The sequence below is a fragment of the Microcebus murinus genome, chromosome 3, assembly GCF_040939455.1.
Source record: "Microcebus murinus isolate Inina chromosome 3, M.murinus_Inina_mat1.0, whole genome shotgun sequence".
Taxonomy (NCBI): Eukaryota; Metazoa; Chordata; class Mammalia; order Primates; family Cheirogaleidae; genus Microcebus; species Microcebus murinus.
This window is the reverse complement of record NC_134106.1, coordinates 75,633,453-75,661,065: the sequence shown is the minus strand read 5'-3', so window position 1 is coordinate 75,661,065 and position 27,613 is coordinate 75,633,453. Positions and strand designations below refer to the sequence as shown.

Below are 27,613 nucleotides of genomic sequence, written 5' to 3'. Positions count from 1 at the left end.
TACTATAATTATAAAATACATTTCAGCGCTAGAGATGAGAAAAAGGGATATTTACTCCTAAGTTTAAAGCATAGAGAAAAATGGATATTTAAACTAAGACTATGATCTGGTTGTTCAGATGGGTATGCCAAGTCTTCATTTATTTCCCTACTTCCTGGTAATCTGTGAGCAATGTGCGCCATGGTGGGACAGTTCAACAGCATCAGTCTCTGTTCAGTGCAGTGCCCTTCCCACCTCCTTCTTGTCCCCGTGTACCTTCTGTGGAGTTCCTTTCCTTCACATTTTCCCATGGCCACACCCCTCCAATCCTTTAAAGCCTATTTCAGATCCCTTCCCCATCTTACCAGCTACACAGCACATTATCATTTGAACAAATTTGATGACATAGCACCATTTACCTGGCATTATATTTACATTTATCTATATATAAAATAATTATAATAGGTAATAATTATCACTAACACTATTGTGTTAGTTATTGTGTGCCACATGTTATAAATACTGGCTAAGTGCTCTGTATGCTTTCTTTCCATTAAACCTCATTATAGCTTTATGGGGTTGATGTTATTATCATAATGCCCATCTTAAAGATGTACATAGAGACCCTGAGAGAGATGGTTAAATTACTTGTCTAAGAGAGCACTGAGTGAGAAATTGATAGATTGAGGTTCTACCGGTGTAAAAACTTCTTTAGGAAAATGTAAATTAAAACCTCCACAAGAAACCACTCTCACTTATTTGAATGACCAAACAGAAAAAATTGATAATATGAAGTCTGTCAAGAATATGGAATAATTTGAACACTCATACGTAGCAAATGAGAGTGTAAAATGGGATAGTCATTTTGGAAAACAGTTTGGTAGTTTCGTATAAAGTTAAACAAATACTGGATGACACAGCAAGCCCACTCCTATTTATTTATGTTCATGAGAAATGAAGACATATATCCACACACAGAAAACCTGGATGTAAATACGTAAAGCAGCTTTATTCTTAACTGTCCAAACCTAGAAAGACCCCTAAATGTCCATGAACTAGTGAATGGATAAATAAATTGTGTTATATCCAAATGGAATACAGATGCACCTTGACTTATAGTGGGGTTACATCCTGATAAACCCATCATAAATTGAAAATATTGTAAGTTTAAGATGCATTTAATACACCTAACCTACCAAACATCACAGCTTAGCCTACTGTACCTGAAACATGCTCAGAACACTTACATTAGCCTACAGTTGGGCAAAATCATAACACAAAGCCTATTTTATAATAAAGTGTTGATTATCTCATGTAATTTATTGAATACTATACTGAAATATGGTTTCTTCTGAACATGTATTACTTCTACATCATGGTAAGGTTGAAAAATCTTAAATCAAACCATCATAAGTCAGGGACCCTTTGTACTATTAGAACAAAAACAAACATACTAATAACACATGCAATGGCATGGGTGAACCTGAAATGCATTATGCTAAGTGAAGGAAGCCAGACTCAAAAGGCTACATAGTACATATTAATAACTCCATTTATATGACATTCTGGAAAAGGCCAAACTGTTGGGAAAGAAAATAGATGAGTTGCCTGATCCTGGGGCTGGGGAGTTGATTACAAAAGGGCAAATTAGAGTGAGGGAAATATTCCCTATCTTGGTGGTAGTGGTAGTTCCACAACTGTATATATCTGTCAAAACTCAAAAGAACTGTAAACTAAATAGGGTATATTTTACTGCATGTAAATTATACCTCAATAAACTTTATATTAAAAAATATTAAATAGTTCTCTAAAGGTAGGATCATGCAGTACACATGTGTAAGTCCCATTTAGTCAAAAGTATCTAAATTATTTCTGACTAAATCTCTCATTCGAGCTAATCAGTAAATAGATGAGTAAGCTAATCTAAGCTTTATTACGGTTTCATTTCCCTTTTGATCTTTGGTAGAAGAATTAATGGGGAAAATAATAACCAACAAAAGGTGACCAAGCAGGAGGAGAAGCCAAAAGCAGAGGTGGTCTACAAATAGTGAATGATTTCAAATTTACTGGATAGGTAGAAGCAGGTACCAACCTTAGTAAGTCTCTTGAACTTCTATTCAAGGATCTCAGTTTTACTAGAAGTTGAGGCTGCTTTCTCATTGTCATGATCTGATGGAAAACACTGCTATGTGCTTAAAAAAAAATTGAAGATAAATCTCAAAACTTTAAGTGCCTAAGACAGTGAATATAATAAAATAAATGTTTTGGGAAAATATACCAACCAGTGGTGCTGAGTAACCCATACCTTAAATGAGCTGACAGAAAGATAAAGTATAAATTTAATGCATAATGGTACCCGACTGGCCACTACATCAGATGTTTTACAGCATTATTGCGGCCACATTACCAAGGAAAGAAAGGGAGCTTAAAAAGCATGTTTGACTCAAGGTAGAACAAACTGCATGCAGATACTAAACTCCTTCCTGTTCCAAGATGCCAGAACTGGTATTGTGGGGGCAGCAGCAGTGGCATATGTTAGTCCAAACAAGGAGAGGGATGGCTGAGGGGTGAAAATGGAATTCCAAATCTGTCAGGCTTTGAGTTGCATGAGGCAATGACCATATCTGTCTTGCATTTTCCTATTATCTAGCACAATGCCTGGTCAGTGAACATATTAAAAGATACTCAATATTTTTGGGAGGGCAATATGGCATGTATATCACCATTTCAAATGTCTGTACCACCCTTTGATCTAGCTATAGGAAATCTCTGAATTAGCCTTTTTTATGAATTCTGTATCAGTACAAGCATTAGTCCAGTGTTGAATGAAAGGGAACTAATGCAGGGTCCTCATTCTTCATGATTTCTTACATTAGAGTATCACAAGTGATACTAAGAAAGTAAGCACTTAGATAAAAATGATAAAGATTTTAACTTCAAACAGCATTTTAAAAATGTGACTCCAAGTGAAAAATGTTGTTTATTAGAACATAGTTACCTTCTCTGATGTATCTTCTAATGGTTTAATCTTTAAGGAAAGGAAGGCAACATGTAAGAGCTGTACCTCTTCTGGATACTGAAGGGTCCACTTCAACACCTTTCTCATAAGGAGTACCACCATTCAAGAAGAGTTCGTAAGTCCTATGAAAGAATAACATACAATGATGGATACATGTTATGGGCATTTTGTAAACAATGAAGTCAGTAGTGAAATACTTTTTAGCACAAATATATTCACAGACATTTTATTTATGTCTCATTGTAAATGACAATGATAGTTGTTGATACTTCTGTAAGGTACCATCTCAATCTCTCCCTTCCCTATCAAATGTAGAAAATACATTTTTCCACACCAAAATGAGAAAGGTTTAACTGAAGTCATTAAAGTGTTTTGACTTTAATTATTTGTGTTAATGACAAGTGATGACTGTTTTTTGAGGTAGTTTTCAAATATGTTGAGCCATTATTTGAAATAAAGCCATTACGAATTTGTGTTATTTTTAAAATATGAAGGTAATGTAGATTGTTGTAAAAAGTTTGGCATAGAAATGATAAGTAAAAGAGTGAAAAATTTCTCCCCATATCTTCCCCCCTAGTTTAGTAAGTCTCCTGTTCTATATTTTTCTATGCAAATGCAAACAAATAGATAAACACAGTAAATTTCAAAAGTAACGCATGCTTTTCTTTAGAAGTTACATACTAAGTATACAAAACAGACAGTAAAATCCCACTGCACCACCTTCCCAGTTCTGCTCCTCAGAGGCAACCTCTAGGAACAGTTTAGACCCACCCACATAGGTTACCAAACAGCTTTAAATGAACAAAGTAGAGTCATAGTATTCACACTATTGAGCAACTTATTTTTTCATATAATATGCAATGAAAATGTTTCTATATTGATATACAGAGCTCTACCTTATTTCAAAAAATAGCTGTGACTTTACTTTCAGAAAAGATGGAGATGTACTTTTCCTTATTTCTTCCATTCAGTACAACTAAAAACCCTGAATATATTAAAAAACAACAACAAAAAAACCCCTACAAGTAACCTGTCCCACAAAACCTGTGGGATTTTACTGTCTGTTTTGCATACTTAGTATGTAACTTTAAAAGAAAAGCATGTATTACTTTTCAAATTCACTGTGTTTACCTACTCATGGTGATGAGGTGCCCCTCCCTCTCCCACTAGGGTGAAGTCAGAGGAGTTGTGGAGTCAGGACTTTTACCTCTGCCCAGTGGTATGGATGCCATGTGGGGAGTGTTATCTAAATTAATCCTGGCAACAAGACTTTGGGGTGGGAATTATTACAATACTCCAGATTAAACATGGGAGAAATTCAGATTTGTAGACCATAAGGGACCCACCTATAGTTATTCAGGCAGAACTGGGACCAGAGCCCTTAATTTTATAATTCTAATTGTGGGATCTTAATCAGTAATCCTGCCTGCCCATTTATGTCCCTTCTGTGAATTTCTTTTTATATCCTAGACTTAGATCTTTTTTCCCTCTATTTTAAAATTTGGGTTATCTTTTTCTTATTAATTTTGAGAGCTCTTTTTACATTAGGGATGATAATCTTCTTACTCTTTTGTATATATTGCAAATATTTGCTTCTAGTCTGCCTTTTGATCTTAAAGTTTAAAGTTGTTTATGGTGGTTGCCACTGCAATTTCAATGTCCCACCTACAGAAGAAAGGTAGAGAGTCACAGAGGACCTGAGAGCCTGGATTTAGCTTTCCCACTCTTTGAAAATTAGGCTCTGTTTTTATCATGGTGAAATGTGCAGTACCATAGGAAATTATTAAAAGAATATTCTCAGGAAATAGCCAGTGCAAACATCTTTTAAAATACCTATTCTATATATGTCATTTTTTTCCTCCACAGGATGAGACTGTGCATGTTGTTTCCATATATTATTTTAAACAACACTAAAATCAACATTAAAAGCCCTCTCCCCCCAAATTATTGAAATGCTAATAGAACACATCTGAGGTATCTAGATTCTAAATATTGAATTTCTTTCAAGAAATAAAACATTCAAGATTTATTTTCTAATAGACAGGCGGCATCAGCAGGTACAGCTGTAGAGATTTCTCAATAGATCATACATTTACAAGGCATTATTAGCTCAACAGTGAGAAAGCCACTGGTGTGTTCTATGTAACAATATCCACTTCACAGTGTAAACAATTACTATTATTGTGTTCACTTACAATTCCAGAAGGAAAGACACAATTTGGCAAAAAAAAAAAAAAAAAAAGCAGGGGTGGAGCGGAATCCTAAAGTCAGGTGCAATAACTAACAAAACTTTGGGTAACAGTCTTGATACATTTTAAAAAATGAATTTCTATAAAAGTATTCATTTCTAAGGAAAGCCAACTTACTTTGCTGGAATAAGAACTCCATTGCTATCAAAAAGTTTAAGGAACACCCAGCCACAACTTAATTCTCCTCTTTCACCAGTTGACTAGGAAATAAAACAAATATATGAAGTTTAATGTCTGTACTAGTCAAATTTATAAGCACATACCGAGTCCTTTTAAAGGAAGTCTTTTTAAAGGAACAAAACTAGTATTTACCTTTAGAACTAAAAAGTTCTTCACAAGAAAATAAAACGAAACACAGTAGAGTCCCATACTTGTAGGTCAGATGTTAAAGGTAGTATGTCAAATGATAATCACAGTTTGTCAAAATTGCTCTTAAAAATCCCTTAAACCGAGGCCGGGCGCTGTGGCTCACGCCTGTAATCCTAGCTCTTGGGAGGCCGAGGCGGGCGGATTGCTCAAGGTCAGGAGTTCAAAACCAGCCTGAACAAGAGCGAGACCCTGTCTCTACTATAAATAGAAAGAAATTAATTGGCCAACTGATATATATATAAAAAATTAGCCGGGCATGGTGGCCATGCCTGTAGTCCCAGCTACCTGGGAGGCTGAGGCAGAAGGATCACTGGAGCCCAGGAGTTTGAGGTTGCTGTGAGCTAGGCTGACGCCACGGCACTCACTCTAGCCTGGGCAACAAAGCGAGACTCTGTCTCAAAAAAAAAAAAATCCCTTAAACCGGATGATGTGGCAACTGTGCTATTATCTCTTGAGTGATATAAACATTTTGCAGAATGATCTCATATCACATCAATACTCTATGGGATTATGAAGCTTTGTTTCATTGAGAGAATGGAATACAGATAGCATTCATTCAAGGGCTGCTTTGCTTAGAATTTTACCCCCACTGTCAATTGCCAGAAGACCCCAGAGTTTACTTGGGGGGCCTGCACCTCTCCCTGTCCTACCCACTTGCAATACATATGGATAAATTTGCATTAAAGAAATGAAGGGATGATGCAATACTATTACTGTAACCTCTCTGTAATGGCTCTCTGGGTTACCAGGAGGCCAAAGTATATACTACACCTCTCAAGCTGTTATTAGAATTGGAGACATTTAATTACTAGCACAGACCTGTGCCCACTGGCTCAATAGTGTATATGGCATAAGTTAACCCAAGTTTCTGGTGTTCCGTTTACAAAAATTACCACTCTGCCAGGTTCCTTAATCATATCCCTCAGTTACAAGGCTAAGTGCACTCAGCACCTGGAGAACAGAGGTGGATTACAGTGCTGGAATGTCACTGAGCATCTTTAATCACTTTCCACAAAGTCCCACCCTTTCCAAATTTTTATTTATTTATTTATTTATTTATTTTGAGACAGAGTCTTGCTTTGTTGCCTAGGCTAGAGTGAGTGCCGTGGCGTCAGCCTAGCTCACAGCAACCTCAATCTCCTGGGCTCAAGCAATCCTCCTGCCTCAGCCTCCCAAGTAGCTGGGACTACAGGCATGAGCCACCATGCCCGGCTAATTTTTTCTATATATATTAGTTGGCCAATTAGTTTCTTTCTATTTATAGTAGAGACGGGGTCTCGCTCTTGCTCAGGCTGGTTTTGAACTCCCGACCTCGAGCGATCCGCCTGCCTCGGCCTCCCAGAGAGCTAGGATTACAGGCGTGAGCCACCGCGCCCGGCCTCAAATTTTTATTTCTTTAAAAGCACTGGAGTTCACGCAAGCTATAAATGTAAATGTAAATCAATAATCTTTTATTTTAAATACTACTTAAAAAGCAGAACTACATATAAAATTAGAAACACTGCCATTCTAGTTTCTCAAAGGATTAAAATTCTATTACACATAAAAACCTCAATTATTTTACTTATAAATACAGACAACTTTTAAACTTTCCCTTTTAACTGATACATTAGAAAGCATTATCTTTCAACTGACATACATTGCGAATATAAGAAATTCCAAGTTCAAATAATATTCCAAGATCTGGAGATGAAGAATTGGACCTGATAAAACAATCACCATCAAGTAAGCATGGCAAGATGCCAGTAACCTGAAATGAAAAAGAAACTAAAGTTACTTGTCAATAACTTTAAAAATAAATAAATACATGAAAATAAAGTAAGTAAGATTAAAATATAGGAAAGGGGTTTTAGCCCTATTCATTAATAAATGTTTTTTGCCTTTGCATTATATAAAAATCTTTTAAGGAAAACAAAAAGCAGATGGATTGGATTCATCTATGCCAATAATTTGAAATAAAAAACTTTAACTTCTCTGTTTAAAGACAACACCTTTACTTTCACTTACTCTGTGCTTAGAATAAAGGCTATAACAAGTACTGTACCTAGGTCCCCAGAGGTGTTACAAAAAATAGTTTGCATATATTACATTTATATTAATCACTGTTCTTCATAAACAGAGCTAAAATTAAAGACCAAATACACACATTTGCTCAACTTTCCTGATGAGTGCCTTATAAATGTTCTTTCCTTTCCCTTGTGTTCATTCCATTCCCTCTCCCCAGACCTGCGATCCCCAACCCCCAGGCCAGTACCAGTCTGGTCCCTGGCCTGTTAGAACCGGACTGCACAGCAGGAGGAGAGTGAGCAGAGCTTCATCTGTATTTATAGCAGTTCCCCATGACTCGCATCACCGCACAAGCTCTGCCTCCTGTCAGATCAATGGTGGCATTAGGTTCTCAGAGGTGCATGAGCCTTACTATAAACTGACATGCGAGGGGATCTAGGTTGAGCGCTCCTTAATAGAATCTAATACCTGATGCTCTGAGGTGGAGCTGAGGTGGTGATGCTAGCACTGGGGAGCGGCTGAAAATACAAATTATCATTAGCAGAGAGGTTTGACTGTGCAATAAATGTAATGTGCTAGAATCATCCTGAAACCACCCCCCTTGCCACAGGTCTGTGGAAAGTGTCTTCCATGAAACTGGTCCCTAGTCCCTGGTCCCTGGTTGAAGATAACCACCCTAGACAACTGCATCACCCTTTCTGGTCTATAAAATCCTATCCCTCCTTCAAGGTCTAGTTTCTTTTCTACAAAATCTTCCCTGAGCCAAAGGACTAGAATCAACTTCACCCTTCTCTGTGCTTCCAAAGCACTTGGAGCTCTATAATCATCACAATCTGCCTGAGTGAAACTTGTCAACAGGACCCACCCCACACGGCTATTCTAAAGATTGCATAGGACAATGCACACCAGGGCTGGGCAGAGCCCAGCTTGGCACCTGGTTAGAGCTCCATAAATAGAGGATATTGTTACTATTTATTCACATAGGTATTTTTCCCTACTAACATGTAAGTTTCCACATACCCAGGAAGAATGCCTTGCACCTAACAGGTGCTTAATTTCATTCAACAAAGTAACATATGCTTATTATTTATCCTCCCCAACATCTCCATATCCTGAGAAAACATTAGAAAATTCTACCTATACACTTCACACACACACAGATGCGACAGCAGAATTGCGAATTGTTGTGTCAAAAGATAAGCCATGTTTCTCACTGGAAGCAGAATGCTCAGCAGATGAAGCTGGCTGGCCTTTTAGGAGGTGTGCTCAGACAAGTGTGGACACACAGAGCACATGAGCGAGGTGGCTGGGCCTCATGCACAGCCTGAGCCCTCTCACTGAACCTTCATATTGCTTTAAGATCATTTAATGCAATAAACAAGGGAAATAAATAAGGGTTTTTTAGGAGGCAGTTATACAAGGGAGTTAGCTGTGGGAGGGAAGTAAATACCATAGTAATAAAACCTTGGAGGTAGAAAAAAGTAACGTAATATAAACTATAGACCTGCGGTCCCCAACCCCAAGGATGAGGACCAGTATGGGGCTGAGGCCTGTTAGGGACCAAGCTGCCCCACCAATCTGTGGAAAAATTGTCTTCCACGAAACTCAGGAAGATGAGGTGGGGATGCGGGGGTATGAGTGGAGAGCAGCGGGCAGGCAAGTAAAGCTTCATTTGTATTTAAGCATTCCCCATCACTGGTATCAGGCCTGAGCTCTGCATTCACCGACCCCCCCCACCCCACCATGTGTGGAAAAACTGTCTTCCATGAAACCAGTCCCTGCCAAAAAGGTTGGGAACCACTGCTATAGACAATTAATATTGTAAAAAGAACATAAAAACATCTCTGTCTTCACTATTATCCATGTTATACTGACTCAGTGATTTGAACCCACCTAACCTCATTCTGGTCTTTACAGTACTGGGGTGTAACGTACCAGTCCCCTAGGTGTCACCCTTGATTTTATCTGAAGAAAGCACAGCTCTCATTATTAGCACAGTTGGAAGATTTCACTTTTAAGAAACACTCCACTTCCTAAATTTTATCATTTTGTTTTCATTTTTTACCACATAGGCATTTTCTAAAATTGAACCCTGAAATCCACTGAATGAGATGATTCATAGGAATTATAACTTTGGTGGGTCAGAAACATGAGTAATTTTTATCAAAGTCCTCAAGGAACACCAAAGAATCTAAAGATTTAGATCTAGCCCCACCTATTCTTTGCTAAATATAAATGCTACCCTTTGACAGCCTTATCTTAGAAATTGATTGCTTAACACATAACAGGTAAAAGAAATTCATTCCTCATTCCAGTCACTCAGCAGATTACTTACCTGGGGGGAAAAGGTCCATGTTTTGGGCTTTTTAGATTGCCATGTGGCTCTGACTGTATGAATGTTGCTCAGAACCTGAAATGAAATTTTCCCTTTTGAGATCATGTTGTAGAAACCTCTTGGAAACATCACCACTTCCACATCCCAAAGAGTTAACAGTGGCTATACTGGGTGGGGCAGAGGGAGGGTGGGGCTATACAGGGAGGGGGAAACTTTCACTTTTTACTTCATGAAATTCTGTAATGTTTTTCTTTTTACATCAAGTATGATATCACTTCTAAAATAATTAGTGAAAACAAGTACTCCAGTACTTAATAAAACAATGAAGGAACTGATAAAATGAATGTAGAATTGGACCCTTGTGCTAGTATAATAATAAATCATATTCATTGAAATCCTTAATATTTGGGATAAGTTTACCAGAAAAGTAAGTAGAATTTCAGGTAAAAATGGCCCTTTAAGAGATGTGACCCACACAAGCATTTCATATGTAGTCCATTACCTTGTCACTATGGTAGACAATGCTAACAATTCAGATACACTTACATTTTTCTCAAGATGTCTAGTCCCATAAATTGTATTCTTCCTGCAATTTGATCTCTTATAAAATGCTATATGCAAGAATTTTATCCTACAACTTACGTAAAAAAATGAAACACAAAAGGAGCAAAAACTTTATGTCATAAAGAGTTCAAAGTTATGGCCAAAACTGGCATCTTCCAAAGGAATGAATAATATATAATTTTTATTTTAGATGAAAATATTTTATTAAAACATTTCTAAAACTAAGCTCTAAAAATAATCCTAAATATGTCAAATTAGGTCAAATTCAATTCTACATCCCTAATAGTACTCTATATCCCTAATAGTAAGTACCTACGTGTATTTTATGGGCAATTGAGTTGCTTTTTATATTAACAAAATCCTCATTTCTTTCAACAACTAATACATATTAATTTACTTGAACTTTTCCTGAAATAATATATATTTTTAACCTGGACTCTTGGAGTGTAAACTCCTTCTGATTACTACCTGGTGACTACTGTAAGACTGTATTTTATTTATTCTAAGGTCCTTCTTGATTTTTCAAGGAATGTTTTCTGCTTCTAATATCCAAGAATTCCTTTGTATCATCAAAACTGAAATCCTATATAATCTCGTTTACCTTTTTAGATCGGAGAATCCTGATTTTGAAGTTTAGATTCAGTACTACGGCTTGGTAATTTTATCTTTCTTGACCTACAGACTCTAAAAGCTAAAAAGGACTTAGTCCAACCATCTCACCATACATGTGAGAAAACTGTAGCCAGAGAAGGTGAATGACTGGCTCAGAATCATACTGTTTTCTGTACAAAACCAGATGCAAACAATGAAGTAATCAAGGATTAAAAAAAATTAGAGATATTTCATTCAACAAACTGCATTAAGAATGCATAAGGAACCAAGCATGGTGGTGCACACCTATAGTCCCACCTACTTGGGAGGCTGAGGTGGGAGGACTGCTTGAGCTTAGGAGTTCAAGACCAGCCTGGGCAATACAGCAAGATCCCATCTCTATTTAAAGAAATAGAAAAGAATGCACAATGACTTCTGCCCAACTAGTGTATGCTTCAACACAATAGTCAGCTCCAGACATAAAGCAGTGAAACAGTCATGGTTAAAAAGATAGAGCCTGATTTAAAAGTTAGATGAATACATCAACAGAACACAAACAAAGAGAAAAACAAAAAGAGGGTGAGACTGAAACCAGGAGTCTCCTGGGCTCCGAGTCTAGAAGGAGCATGTGGTGGCAAGGAGATGGATTTGTATATTACAGAGGCTAAAGGTACTTAAAACATAACTAACAGAGGAATAGAAATAGCCTTACTGTTGGAAGCCAGGGTAAAAAAAAATAAAAATTGGTTGCCAACCATTCTCCTCATAGGAAGTAGTAAGCCTAAGCAGGTAGGAGGACAAAGATATAGCTATGACACCAGGATCAGAATCAAGTTAACAAGGGGGCCATTTAATGAATCAGTGGTGGTTCTGGACTGGGGCTAGGGGATGCTGTCCTGGTGATAGCATGATAGCAACCACAACACTACTGGATAGAAAGAATAGGTATTGGAATAAATAATTGGAGTTGACAAGATATTTCATGAAATGGCTGAAAAGTCCCCAAACTGGGCAAAAGACATAAATTTACAGATTTAAGAAGCTGAACATACCCAAACAGGATAAACCCTGGAAATCTGTGCCAAATACACTGTAAACTTCTTAAAACTAAACGCAAAGAAAATATTTTGAAAGCTGTAAGAGAGAAACAATACCTAGGTTAATCAATAAGGGAAAAATAATTTAAACGACAATGACAATGAATTTTATCAGAAACCATACAGGCCAGAAGGAAGTGGCACAATACTTTTCAAGTGCTGAAGGAAAAAAACTGTCAACCTAGAATTCTATATCTAGTGAAAATATCCTTCAGGAATGAAGGGGAAACAGAGACATTCTCAGATAAAGTCTAAGAGGATCTGTCACCAGCAAACCTACCCTAAAAGAATGGTTAAAGGAAATTCTCTAAACAGAAAGAACACAATAAAAGAAGGAATCTTAGAACGTCAGACAGGAAGAACAAAGAACAATGGAAACAGTAAGAGTGTAAGTAAATATTATTGATTTTCTCTTGAGGTTTCTAAATTATTTTTGATGGTTGAAACAAAAATTATAATACTGTGCTTTGTGGTTCTCATTGTATGGAGATGAAATATTTAAGACAATTATATAGGATAAAGAGAATTAAAGGAAGGCAGAGTTTTATACATCACCACAACTGGAATGTTGACGCCAATAGACTGTGCTAAGTTATTAATGTGTAAAATAAGACCTAGAGCAACCACTAGGAAAGCTAGCCAAAGAGATCCACTCATCAACACTAATCATTCAGATTAAGTTCTACAAACTGTTCTGGTAATACATAGGAAGGCAGGAAAAGAAAACAGAGAGTGGGAACAAAAGAGAGAGGGAACAAACGAAGCAAAAACTAAAGCAGCAGAGGAAAGGCTTGAGGCTCCTTGCCAGTGTCTGCCCACTTCTGGATGCTGTGCAGGGCCTTCGGGGAGTTGTTTTCTATATTGCCCAGACTTGGCGGGCTGGCCCCAGAGGAAATAAATCAGCCATTACTGGAAGTGGTATCTCATTAATTAGTTTTAATAATGATTCTTTTTATTTGTAACTAGACTTAGCTTTATTAAATAAGCACTTTTAAGTAAACAGCTTGAGTATTTAACTATTAAATATGTTCTTTAACATCTCAATTTGGGAATTTGACATAAACTCATTTCATAAACTAACTTCTATTATTTTGACATGAAATAAGTTCCATTATTTTGATATGTTATTCAAAATAAAATTCCAGTCTTTGTCTTATGTTCTTTTATGAGAACAGGGAGAGGTACAGGAAAAGGTATCAAACCAGATCTAAGAGAAAGAGGCAACTCAGCTCTTCTTGGTCACTGACGACACCTACTGGCGCATTTGTGACAGTGGAGAAGTAAGGGAGGATCACTGTAACACCAGTTCACTCATTTACTCAAAGTTCAGATAAAAAACAGAAAGAAAGGCACTTTCTTCATGCTGGGCATTAGAAGTATACTCAACATGAGCAAAACGAAACCCACGTCCACTCTTTCAAACCTCGTCCTCTTCCAATGTTCCTTATCTCATTGAATGTTACCACCATCCATCTAAAGGTGGAAGTCATGCTGGAACCCTCTAGTCTCTCTCTATCCTCAGTAACCAATCCATCACCAAATTTTGCTGATTCTTACCTCCAAAGTATCTCTCTATCTACATCTTTCATCTCTGCCTCCACCTCTCTAAGTTATCATCATCCTCTCTTATCCCAGTCAGTCATTCTTCTAAAGCATTGTTCTATGCATGGTTTTAAGTACTTCACCTATTTACCTCATTTAATCCTCACATTGACCCTAAGAGATATGTATCAGATGAAGAAAGTGGGAGAGAGCAAGGTCAAGTAATTTGGTCAAGGTCCCACACTTAGCAAATGGTGGAGCCAGGGTTAATCTTTAAAAAGCTGGCACCAGATTTTGTTCTCTTGAAGATGACACTTGGCTGTCCTTTGACCACTATGCTATGCCACAGCTCTCCAAATGGCCTGCTCATGTTCTCTTTGGCCCCCCTCTAATCCATTCTTCAGAAAGGAGCCAGTGATCTTTCCCAGATGTAAATCTAATCATGTCATCTCCTTCAGTAACTTACTGCTTTTAGGATATAAACAAAACTCCTTTAAATCATGGTTTACAGTGACTCACACTGTATCCCTTCCTGACATCTCCTATTCCATCCCATTCTACACTTCCTCCTGCTCTTTCCACTCAGTCACACTGGCCTCCCACTTCCCAAGTCCTTTCTCAACAGGACCTTTGTCTATATCATGCCTTCAGCCAGATACACACTTTCCTTTTGTCTTCTTTGGTAAGGCCTGTTCACCCTGATCTCAGCTCAAGCATTGCCTCCTCAGGAAGGAGCTTCTACTACTGGTTTGAGGATCCTTTTCTAATGTAATGTCAAATGCCCTCTAAGCAGTGCTTTAGCTAACATCCCACAAATTATGATATGTAGCATTTTCATTTTTTGTCCAATTCAAAATATTTTATTTCTCTTGAAATTTTCTTTTGACCCATTGATTATTTAGAAGTCTATTGTTTAATTTCCATGTATTCAGGGATTTTTACACTTTTTTTCTGTTATTGATTTCTAATTTAATTCGATGTGATCAAGGACCACATGTTGTATGATTTTAATTCTTTTAAATTTGTTTAGGTTCATTTTCTGACTTAGGACCATCTATCTTGGTGAATAGTCCATTTGTACATTTTATTATTTTCTGGTAAAGGGTTATCAAAATATCAGTTAGATCTAATTTGTTGATATGTTATTCGGTTCTTTTACATTCTTACTGATTTTCTGTCTGCTTGTTTTATATTACTGAGAGAGAAGTATCCAACTATAATTGTGGCATTATCTGTTTCTCTTTTCAGTTCTATCAGTTTTTACTCATGTGTTAAAGCTCTGATGTTAGGTGTGCACAGATTTAGAATTGTTCTGTCATATGGGTGAATTATCCCTTTTATCATTAGGTCATGTTTTAAATCACTTTGATATTAATATATTTTGAATGGTGTATCTTTTTCCATTCTTCTACTTTTAACCAACCTATATGATTATATTTAAGGTGGGCTTCTTGTATATAACATATAGTTGGGTCTCTTTCATTGTGGTTTTAAATTTGCATTGCCTTAATATCTTATATGTTGAGTATCTTTTTTTACTCCTATTGGTTTTTCATATATTTTATCTTTTGAAGTACCTGTTCAAGTCTTTTGCTCATTTAAAAGAAATTGAGTTATGTTTTTATTTCTTGGACATCCCTGACTTGTTCCTAATCTCAGGGAAAAAAATGTTCAATAGTTCACTGTAAAGTATGATGACACTAGTTTCAGTTTTTTCTTATTGCATTTTACCAATTTAAGGAAGTTCCCTTCTATTCCTAGTTTGTAGAGAATTTTTTAAATATCATAAATGGGTGTTTATGAAAAGCATTTGTCAAATGTTTTTTCTATATCTATTGAGATGGTCACGATTTTTCTTCTTTGTTCTATATGGCAAATTACAATGATTTTTTAAATATTAAATGTTGGTTACATTGTTTGTGTAGATTTGAATTTCTGAATTCAAATTGGTCACAATATATTGTCCTTTTTATATATTGCTAGATTTATTTTGATAATGTTTTGTCTAGGATTTTAGTTTCTATATTCATAAGGGATACTGGTCTCATAATTTTTCTTTCTTGTAATGTCTCAACATGTTTTGGTATCATGTTTTTCCTGGCCTTATGAAATGAGTTGAGAAACATTTCTTCTTTATTCTTTGGAAGAGTTTGTGTAAGATTGGTATTATTTCTTCCTTAAATATCTGGAGGAATTCACTAGTGAAGCCATATGGGCCTGCAGTTTTTGTGGTAGAAAGACTTTTTATAAGAGCTTTAATTTCTTTAACAGATGCTATTCAAATTTTCAGTTTCTTCTTGTGCCAGTTTCCATACATTATGGCTTTCTAGGAATTTATCTATTTCTTCAGTGTTGTCAAATTTACTGGCATAGGGTTTATAATATCCTTTTATTGTCCTCTTAATGTCTGCAGGATCTATTATAATGTCTCTATTTCCATTTCAGAAATTTTAAAATTTCTTGATCAGTCTTACTAGGTCTTACTAGCTTTCAATTTTATTAATGTCTTCAAAGAATAAAACTCTTGTCTTTTTTGATTTTCTCTTTTGTTCATCTGTTTTATATTTCATTAATTTCTGCTCTTATCTTTATTATTTCCTCTTCTACTTTCATCAGGTTTAACTCACTCTTATTCTAACCTCTTGAATTGGTAGCTTAGATTACTGATTTTAAACCTTTCTTCTGCCAGGTGCAGTGGTTCATGCTTGTAGTTCCAGCACCTTGGGAGGCTGAGGTGGAAGGATTGCTTGAGGCCAGGAATTCAAGTCCAGCCTGGGCAACACAGTGAGACCCTATGTCTACAAAAAATTAAAAAATAAAAAATTAGCTGGGTATGGTGGCACATGCCTATAGTCCCAGCTACTTGGTGGGCTAAGGCAGGAGGATCACTTTAGCCCAGGAATTCAAGGTTACAGAGAGCTGTAATCATGTACTCAAAAATAAAAAATAAAAATCTTTCTTCTGTTCTAGTACATGCAATTAAAGCTATAAATTTCCATTTAAACATTATTTAAGTTATATTTCATAAAAAAATAAATTAATTTTTAGGCCGGGCACGGTGGCTCACGCCTGTAATCCTAGCTCTCTGGGAGGCCGAGGCGGGCGGATTGCTCAAGGTCAGGAGTTCGAAACCAGCCTGAGCAAGAGCGAGACCCCGTCTCTACTATAAATAGAAAGAAATTAATTGGCCAACTGATATGTATATAAAAAAAAATTAGCTGGGCATGGTGGCGCATGCCTGTAGTCCCAGCTACTTGGGAGGCTGAGGCAGAAGGATCGCTTGAGCCCAGGAGTTTGAGGTTGCTGTGAGCGAGGCTGACGCCACGGGCACTCACTCTAGCCTGGACAACAAAGCGAGACTCTGTCTCAAAAAAAAAAAAATAAATAAATAAATAAATTAATTAATTAATTAATTTTTAAACAGTCATTCAAACTTTTGTTTGGTACAGGGACCAGGGAGGAGTTGAAAAAGACACAAAGGAAACTCTGTAAGGTAATGCTAATGTTCCATTCCTTGACTGGGGTGTTAGTTATACAGCTGTGTACATCTGTTAAAAATGCAACATTCTACACTTAATACTTGAACTGTATAGAACACTAGAAAATAAGAACCTTTTCACAGGTGAAAAAAACTAAGGCTCAGAGGAGTTAATTGTAATGTGCCAACATCACACACCTGGCAACTGAAAGAGCCAAGAATTAAACCCACATCATCAGAACCAGTGTGCTTTCCACTCTACCACATATTACTTTATATTCATGTACATACATATACATGTATATGTGAATACACAGAAAGAAAGAGAGAGCAAGTGACTGAGGGAGAGAGAAGGTGACAGTACATGTTTAATGAGTACATATTAATATGTGGCATTAACAAAATGTTTTTCCATTATCCTGGTGTGAACTGACTTAATTTCTTAGTAAGCTCACCTTATTACCATCAGAGAGACAGAGGCGTACATGTCTGCTAAGAACCTGAATGCTCGTTCCTGGAAAAGGAATCATTTTACAGCTCCATAGGGTCAAAATCAATGAAACACGACTAGGACTTGACCTAATCTGAAAGAAAAATTAGTTATAAAATGTTTATTTCTCTGATTTATAACACAAACCCTTTGCCAAAGCATCTTTTGTAAATACAACTTAATAAAATGTACATAGGGCTAGAAAAAAAAAAGAAGAAAAGAGAAAATTTTGCACAGATACACACCCATGAGAAAAGTTTTAATACTCTTTAAAAGTTTACTCAAAACTCTAAAAGTTTACTTAAAATCAAAACCAGTCATTGCAGGTAAAATTTTCATAAAGTTATATTTGAAGTATTTGCACTTTTTCTTAGATACACAAAAATTATGATGAAAAGAAAAGTTAGTACTATCAGTTAAATGTATAATCTGACCACAGAATCACTGTATTCTTGTCCCTGGAAATGTGGGAATGTGGGAATATGCCCACAGAATGTGGGTAAGGTTACCACAGCATAATAACCAATGACACCTGGCATTAATAATATCCAGCTAACTCCTCCTTGCTTTGATTCCAAGCAATGATTTACAGCATTCTTTGGTTTCTTATATAGATATTTTGACAGAGAGAATGCACTGTGATGTGATTATTCAAATCAACTTCACAGGTACAGCTCAGATTGTGAATAAATAAATTGGCATTCTGTTTCTTTATTTTTTAGGAAGAGCTTTAACTAAACTTTACATTCTATTTTATGGTCATAGGCCTTTTCATTTAAATAACTTATAGTGTAGCAAAAAATAAGATAATATCTAACAGTTTGTCACCTTTCCAATTTAAGAATGAGAGCAGAATATTTAGTTCTCTGGGCACAAGTTCACAAAATTACATGCCATTTATTCAAGTACTAGTACACTGAACAGTCCAAATATTAATACATCTTTGTTGACTTGCAATAAAAGATACCTAACACTTGGCCGGGTGCGGTGGCTCATGCCTGTAATCCTAGCACTCTGGGAGGCCAAAGCTGGAGTACCGCTTGAGGCCAGGAGTTTTCAGACCTATACGTGAGCACAGTGAGTCCTTGTCTCTAAAAAAATAAAAAAACTAGCCAGGCATGGTAGCTTGTACTTGCAGTCCTAGTTACTCTGGAGGCTGAGGCAGGAGACTCGCTTGAGCCCAGGAGTTTGAGGTTGCAAGGAGCTATGATGAAGCCACTGCACTCTAATTGGGGTGACAGAGCAAGACTCTGTCTCAAAAAAAAAAAGTAATAATAATGATAAAATTAAAAAAAATTTTTTTAAAAAACATACCTAACATTAAGAAGGTTTCAGGCAATGCTTGGGTTAAAACGAGAAAGGGCACTAAAATTCTGCACCACCTGTCCCCACAAAACCTGACCACACTGTCCTCTTATTATTCCCTTGAGGCTATGGGGAATGGAGGGAGAAAAAGAAGGTAAATAGGAAGGGGAGTGATGTGTTCTAATGTGGTTTATGTCTGCTAAAAAAGGAGAGGAGTAGAATTAAATATAGAGAGTATTTCCAACTTCAAATACTGGAATACCAGGAATACTCTCCTCTTAGCACTACCCACAAAGGCATAATCATAAAGTACTTCAAACTTCCTTATTCCTGCCTCATTAGAATAATAGTGCTACTATTAATAATAATGATGATACTGGCTAACATTTACTGAATTCATATGTACCAGGCATTATTTTTGTCCTTTATGCACATAATGTAATTCTCACAACTCCATCTTAGAAGTATTATTTTTATTCTCTTTGTACAGAAATTGAGGCAAAGCATGATCAAGATAGAAACCTAGTATTATTGCCTTTGTAACAATGGATGAAGAGAGAAATGGACTTAAACAAGACAAAGTCAAGGTAACAAGTCCAAGTGTTCCCTCATTTATGAAAATACCACTATTGTAAAATTATAATACAGAAATAACTTTGTGTTTTCTATGCTGTATCAATTGACATATTATTTGTCTACTTGCAACCATGACAAAATCTGGGAAAGTTACAGATTTACTGATAGTAACCACACTTACAGTGCCTGCTTTAGCATCCCACATGGGATTGCTGAAGGACAGTTGTGAAGATGTGAGCGCTGGTTGTAAGAAGTAACTTGCTCGGAATTGATTCCCTGCAAAAAAGTTTTTCTTTTATTTTCTTACAAAAAAAAAAAGAATGAAATTCAAAACCACAAGTCCATGATATTATGCTATAAACTTAGGAAACAGACATCTCCAAAATGCCAAGCTGTTCACTAGGAACTTGCTTTGCAAAACAGATACACCAACATATATTTATACATAAAAACAACAGTACAAAACTTAAAGATAACTTAAAGACTTTTAGGCTAATAACATGCCCCATGAGAGGATGCATTCAAATATTTTTATAAAATGCAGAAATCTATAAGAACTTTTTGGAAATTTTAGAAAAAATACATAATCATTAGTTTCACTTCTTACACAAAAGCATTGTTATATCCTTCCTCCATACACTAGTCATGAGAATACTGATTACAACATCATTTATTCATTCAAGAAATAATTTCTGAGTCTGTCCTCTGTGCCAGGTACTAGGCTAGGAGCTAGAAATACAAAGATGAGTCAGAGAGATATGTCTCCTGTACTCATTAGCTTACACTTCAGTGGGTAAACAATTAAAAAAAATAAGTAGGCAGGCAAATAAATAAATAAATGATAAATAAATAAATAAAAAACTGGCTTAGAGCTAGTAAGGGTACTCAAATAAATGGATGGGAGTAAGGAAAACCTACATTACTCAAGGACAGTATCTCCAGGAAGGTGGAATTTACCAAGACACAAAGAATTAGATGAATCTGGGCATTTAGGGAGGGCTTGGAATAGCCTTCCCAGCAGAAACAATCTCAAAACAGCTCTTCCATAGATAGTCAACAACTCAGGGTACAAAAGACCTTGGACCCCCCCTAACATGATTCCTCTTGAAAATGAGCTCATAGACAAAAGTTGCCAAGTATAGGGAAATCCAAGAATGAATAAAGAAATAGAAAGGCCAAATGGTGATGACTCTGGAAACGTTTTTCTGGGAAGAGAAGCAGAGAAAAGGAGGCTTCAGCTAGAATGGGATAGGGCTGTAAGGGCTAGTCCTTCAGGGTGGGAGGTATTAGGTGTGCTGGTACTACAGATGGGGGAATGAACCAGTGTGGGGAAAGGGGGCCAGCTAAAGATATAGGAAAAGGCTGATAATTAAAGGAGCTAAGTGTTTGAAAAAAAGAAAGGGCCTGGAACTCACAGTACAAATAAAAAGTCTAGCCTCTGATAGGATCAGGGATCCTTCCTCACTGTCATAGGAAGGACAAGGAAAAGATCAGCATCAAAGAGATGGGAGACTCAACATTCCCTTCAACAACTTGTTTTGCCTACAATAGAGAAATTAGTTGTAGATCTTGACAGCTTAACTGAAAGAGTACAGGGGCTGATATGCACGTGTTACCTTCCTCCAGAAGCTGGCAGAGTGTGGAAGGTCTGAACCCTGAAGGAATAGCTCCCATGGCGGTTAACACATCCACAGTGTTTATCTGCTGAAGATATTAAGAACAAAATTGATTTGCTTGTTTTTACTCATGTTTCCTCACCTCTATAATACTTTAGTAACTATAACCCAAATAATTGTTTATAGCACTACAGCAACGATAACCCAAATAATGAAAATATAAATGTACAGACTTTAGTGGAAAAATACTACAATTTAATTCCAAATTCCTGAGACAATTCCACCGCTGAATCCTGGCCTCTCCCAAGGACCCAAGCTCCATACAGTGCACAGAACACAGAGCTCTGTGTTCTAGATGAGCTGCTTCAAGTACACCGCTTACTGAAATGTACCTGCTCCTGTCTTGTTCCACATGATGCTGCCATTGTAAGTTAAAAGCTGATATGCTATGTTAATAACTGATTGCATTAAAGAAGTACTGGATTTTTTTATATGTACATGTACACACACACACACACAAACATGTCTTTATAAGTAATAAGTAGAGAAAAAGCTCAGAAAGGATACTTTCTAAACTGCTTATGGTGATTACTTATGGGGGTAAAAGAGAGAATTTTCATTTTATGTAATAAAATTTGCTATGCTATGTAATTTTTTTAAATTATAAGATTACAGATAACTTTTACCTTTTTTGGGCTTTTCAGAATTTTTCAAATAGTAACTGAAATTTAATAGGAGCTTTAGCTGAAATTATAGAAATTTCAGGTAGGATCAATGAGAATGTTTCTAACCCCTCAAATCATACATGAATGAGATCATCTACTCTTTCTGTATAAAAGATATAATGAGAAATGTTATCTGGAGCACAGGCATACTAAACCAGAAATATATGTCTTCTGCTATGTACATTCCATGCCTGTTTAAGAAGCACTGCTATCTTCTTCCATAGTCCCTGTCCGGTTCCACATCTGAACTCAGTCAAAACTATTAGGTAATAAAACAAGACATAATTGGTAAGAAAGAAGATACCAACCTCTGAGATAGCTTTTTGAACAGCACTCCAATGGGAATCAGTTCTGGGGAGACAAAAAAGCAAGGTGAGTGCAGAGATAGGTTATACCCATTCACTCAGGGAACTTATTTGTCAAAGAACAATGTATGGAATTGTAAGTTCTGAAAATCTAATAGCTTTTAGATGAAACCAATATGGTACTAAATATCCTAGAAAGAATTACAAAATTAAAGTAATAATGATATTTAAGCAAACAACATGAAAAACTCTCAAGGTGCAAGTTGTCTCCATTTTAGGAAATTCTTGATTTATAATAGAAAAAAAATAAACTAGTTTCCTACACCTACTTTAACATTCTGTCACACCTTTGTACCTTTGCTTAACTTCTGCTCCATCTGCTGTTTCATCCACTACCTCAACATCTTCTTCAGTGCCCTCTTCACTTGACTCTTGGCCTCCTTCTTCTTTCTTATATGGCTGAAAAATCATTGAAATATATGCTTTTTAACTAATGCAAAAATCAATCAGTAATTTCAAAAAGACTCAAGCATAGATAGGAATTTAGTATATGATGGGCTTAAAAATCAGTGGAAAAAAATTTTCAACACATGGTTGATAACTTCACTATTTGAAAAAATTATAAGAACTAAGGTAGATAGTAGGCCTAATCAAAAATAAATTCCAAATGGAGAATTTTTTCAAATGAAAAAAAGAAGTAAAGATAGTAATAATAGAAATATAAAAGCATTAGAAGAAAATGATCTTGAGATGGGAAAGCCCTTTCCAATTATGGTATGATAATCAAAAATTCCAAGTGGAAACGTTGACAGATTTAGCTAACTAAAAAATAAATAAACATGGCTAAAAGTCAACAAAGAAAATATCTAACAAATTTCTAAGGGCTATTATCTTTATTATTAAAGTATTATAAAAACTCTTATAAGTCATTAAGAAAAAGATTTTTAAAACTCCCTTTTAAAAATGGCCAAAAGAACTGAAAAGAGAATTCACAAAGATGACAAAAATGGTCATAAAACATATGAAATGCTGCGCAACCTCATTAGGAGTACAATAAATGCAAATAAAAACAATAATGACACTTTTCTTGCTGGTCATGTTGGCCAGAAAATATGTGGGGCAAATGTGTGGGGAAACAAGCACTCCCAGATGTTGGAGGTAGGATTATAACTTGGCATAACTTTTCTAAGGGACAGATTGGAAAATCAGAATATAAAGATGTAAACCCTTTCAACCAGTGATGGACATCTAGGAATTTATCTAAGGGGAACAATCAGGCAAGTCTACAAAGATACATGTGCAGATTGATCACAACAGAGGTTGCTGGTTGGCTACAACCTATTCTCCACCTCTTCATTTCTAACAAGATCCTTGGTTTTAGCAATAAGCCAGCTAAAAGACTACATATTCTAAGCCTTCCTTGCAGCTAGCTATTGCCAGGGAGTTATAATTAAAAGTTTCTTCTGTAACTTCCAGGAAATCTTAAAAGGTAGCAGCTCATGTCTTTTGACTCCTTCTTCCCCTTTCCCTTTTTGGGGGTTAGAGTCATTAAATGATCCAGTAGCCAATTTAAAACTAAAGAGGTTAACTCCAGGACTAGAAGTTTCACATCTAACTACAGAGTGAAATATTAGATAGGGCCTTATTCAATCCTGAATTGTCTTTCTCCAGACTTCTTCCATGCTTGAGAGAAATGTGCTTTTATCTTATTTAAGTCACTTTTTTAGGATCTTCTATAACTCCTAGGGGAAGCTAATCCTATCTTCTTTGCAACATAATTGATAGTGATTATAGGTTGGAAATAAGCTAAATGTCCATCTAAATGAAATTGAAATATTTGCTGCCATCAAAAAAGATGATCTAGAGCTCTCCTGTGTAATACAGTAGCCCTTTGCCTTATATGGCTAATGAGCTTTTAAAATTAGTCCAAATTGAGATGTGCTGTAAATGTAAAATACACATTGGATTTTGAACTTAATATAAAAAAAGAAAGTAAAACTACTCAATATTTTAAAATATTGATTATATGTTGAAATGATATTTTTGATAGATTGGATAATATATATGTATTATTAAAAATAATTCTACCTGTTTCTTTTTACTTTTTTAAAAAATGTATAATAAAAATTTTATATTTGGTCTTTTTCCCTGGTTCCTGGCATAGAGCTCCTAACCCCTTGGAATTTCCTGAATGATAGGAGTGTGTTTTCTTATTCATAATGACTCTCCTTCAACCACTCCAGAGTTTATGCTAATGAGGCAAGTCTAGGTAGGTCCCTATACAGCTTCAGGAAGGGGACCAGTTGCCAAAAGAACCAACCTTGGGATTAGAGGTTGGAACTTTCAGCTCCACCTTCCAACCTTTGGGTATGGGAGCGAAACTAGAGATCGAATTAATCACCAATGGCCAATTATTTAGTTAATGCAATTAGTAAAACCCCTAAATGATGGGGTTTGGAGAGTTTGTAGGTTGGTAAACACACTGAAGCGCTGAGAAGGTGGCATGCTCACAAAGAGCACGCAAGCCACCCCTCACCACTACCTAGCCTTATTTTTCTCTTCCATTTGGCTGTTCCTGAGTTGTATCCTTTATAATAAATTGATAAATGCAAGTAAAGTGTTTTCCTGAGTTCTGTGAGTCATCCTAGTGAATTACTGAACCCCTGAGGAAGGCTGGTAGGAATTCCTGAATTTATAGCCAGTCAGAAGTACTAGTGGCACTTGCGACTAGAATCTTAAGTAGGGGCAATCTTATGAGATTGCACTTTAACTCTTTGGGTTTGTGCTAACTCTAGGAGTTAGTGTCAGAATTGAATTGAACTGTGGTACACCTGGGTTGGTGTTGGAGAACTGATGTGGAAAATGACACATATTTGGTGTCAGAAAAAAACTATACACTTCGTGTCAGAAGTAGTATCAGAAAAAAGACATATCAATGTGGTTACTAGAAAATTTTAAATTGCACATGTGGTTTGTATTATATTTATGTTGCACAGTGCTGATCCAGACAGATATCTACACTTCTTAACACAGAAAATAACTATACTTATATCATAAAATAAGAAAAAATAGACTACAAACATACATGTATAGTATGTTCACATTTTAGGAAGGGAGTCATATGTTTGTAGAAGCTAACACAAAGTTAACTGTGGTTATATTTTACAATGAACAATAGACACCTATTAATTGTTATGACCAGCATTAACACACAAAGCATCTTCACTGTGAGATAACCTCTTCTAGGGCTCACATGCATAAGAGTACTTCACAGGTCCCCAGGACCATTAATACACAATGTTTTTTCCATGCCCCATCCCTCTAAAATTAAAGCAAATTCTATATCTCAAATTATTCATTAGTCAGTTGATCAAAGACTATAGTAAATTAAATATAAAGTATATTACAAGGTATAGTTATTATGAAAAACAGTATGAAAGTTCCTAAAGAAATTAAAAATAGAACTACCATATGACCTAGCAATCCCTCATCTGGGTATATAACCAAAGTAAATGAAATCATTACCACCTCATAAAGATATCTGTACTCCCATGTTCATTACAGTAGCATTATTCACAGTAGCGCCCAAGATATGAAAAGAAAAAACCTGAGTGTCTGTGGACAGATGAATAAATAAACTATGGGATATATACATACAATGGAATATTATCAGCTATAAAAAAGAAGATACTGCCATTTGCCATAGCATGGGTGAATCTGGAGGACATTATACTAAATGAAAGAAGCCAGACACAGAAAGAAAAGTATTGTATTAACATAACCTCACTTGTATGGGAAATGTAAAAAAAAAAAAAAGTCAAAAATATAGAGATAGAGAATAAAACAGTGGTAATGGGGCTAAGGGAGAAGGGAGGAAATGAGATGTAGGTGAAAGGATAAAGTAGCAGACATGTAGGATGAACAAGTCTAGAGATCTAATGTATAATATGAGGAATACAGTTAATAATATTACATTGTATTCAGGATTTTGGCTAAGTGAGTAGATTTTAGACGCTCTTGCCATATAAAAATGCCCTGTGAGGTGATGAATATGTTCATTTGCTTCACTATAATAACCATTTTACTATCTATATGAATCCCATAACATCATATTGCATATCTTAAATATACACAATAAAATTTATGTTAAAAATAAATAGAAAAGTAAAAAATAAACTATATAACAAATAAAAATAATGAAAAAAAAGTTTTGAAAGAAAAGGAAAGCATAAACAACAAACACTAACCTCCAAATAGGTTCTGGGAACGAGACCTTCATTTCCTTTGGCATCTTTAGCTATCCACCAACCATCAGGGTTTTTTTCAATTATAAGGAGAATTTCCCCTTTCTTAAAGCAAAACAAAGTAACACAAATTTTTTTTTAATTCAGTAATCATGAGTATATTTCATTACTAATGCTTCAAAATATATGCTGAAAAAAGGTAAAATCTTTTCATAACCACTATTTATCCTAATTTTTTTTTTAAACATTTTTTTTTTTTTTTTTTTTTTTTTTTGAGACAGAGTCTCACTTTGTTGCCTAGGCTAGAGTGAGTGCCGTGGCGTCAGCCTAGCTCACAGCAACCTCAAACTCCTGGGCTCAAGCGATCCTTCTGTCTCAGCCTCCCAAGTAGCTGGGACTACAGGCATGTGCCACCATGCCCGGCTAATTTTTTCTATATATATTAGTTGGCCAATTAGTTTCTTTCTATTTATAGTAGAGACGGGGTCTCGCTCTTGCTCAGGCTGGTTTTGAACTCCCGACCTCGAGCAATCCGCCCGCCTCGGCCTCCCAGAGAGCTAGGATTACAGGCATGAGCCACCGCACCCGGCCTATCCTAATTTTTATCAAAAGATTTCCTGCCACCTTAACCCTAAACCTGTGACCATAAATGTGACTATAATGAATCATTCTTTTTGTTTACCTAACATATATTGGAACCATATATTCAAATGGGAATCATTTTTCACAATCATTTTTAGGGCCCTATACTTATTCTAGCAATTTGATTATTGTGTACAATATTTTTGAATTTTTTAATCTGTCTGGAAAAATGTCTTTCAGAGCAGCATATAATTCCCAACGAAAATCATCTCTATTAAAGTTAAATCCTATTTTGAAGGAAAAACACTATTTACTGGATATAATTAATTACCCACCTAATTCACCAGATATATTTTGAATAACACTGAACCATTGTAAAAATATAACACATTTTTTAAGAAAAATTTCCACTGCTGAGGACATTCAAAAGCAAAGACTTTCTCTAAATATATTATATAATATTGATGGTATTTTCCAGGAATCTAAAAAGAAAATCTGCAAATTAAACCATATAACTAGTTGTATAATATTCTTGTATAT

General features: G+C 35.9%; 2 protein-coding genes across 4 annotated transcripts in view; both read right to left on the bottom strand.

Annotated features, from left to right (window-relative positions):
- The window catches only part of MAL (mal, T cell differentiation protein (MAL blood group)), a 279,087-nt gene that overhangs the window by 121,124 nt on the left and 130,350 nt on the right, over positions 1–27,613 (bottom strand). The window lies entirely within an intron of this gene.
- Positions 1–27,613, bottom strand: part of NPHP1 (nephrocystin 1) — a 57,580-nt gene that overhangs the window by 16,353 nt on the left and 13,614 nt on the right. For 2 of the 3 annotated variants that reach the window (XM_012742844.3, XM_076000977.1), the window contains exons 6-16: positions 26,495–26,596; positions 22,603–22,706; positions 22,251–22,293; positions 21,218–21,305; positions 19,783–19,877; positions 17,686–17,814; positions 9,959–10,033; positions 7,256–7,366; positions 5,365–5,447; positions 3,044–3,120; positions 2,072–2,171 (exon numbers count right to left, since the gene is read on the bottom strand). In XM_012742844.3, the coding sequence (XP_012598298.2) occupies positions 2,072–2,171; positions 3,044–3,120; positions 5,365–5,447; positions 7,256–7,366; positions 9,959–10,033; positions 17,686–17,814; positions 19,783–19,877; positions 21,218–21,305; positions 22,251–22,293; positions 22,603–22,706; positions 26,495–26,596 (1,007 nt within the window). The remainder of the gene's footprint in view (positions 1–2,071; positions 2,172–3,043; positions 3,121–5,364; positions 5,448–7,255; positions 7,367–9,958; positions 10,034–17,685; positions 17,815–19,782; positions 19,878–21,217; positions 21,306–22,250; positions 22,294–22,602; positions 22,707–26,494; positions 26,597–27,613) is intronic. The other variant, XM_020286247.2, reaches the window with a different exon arrangement.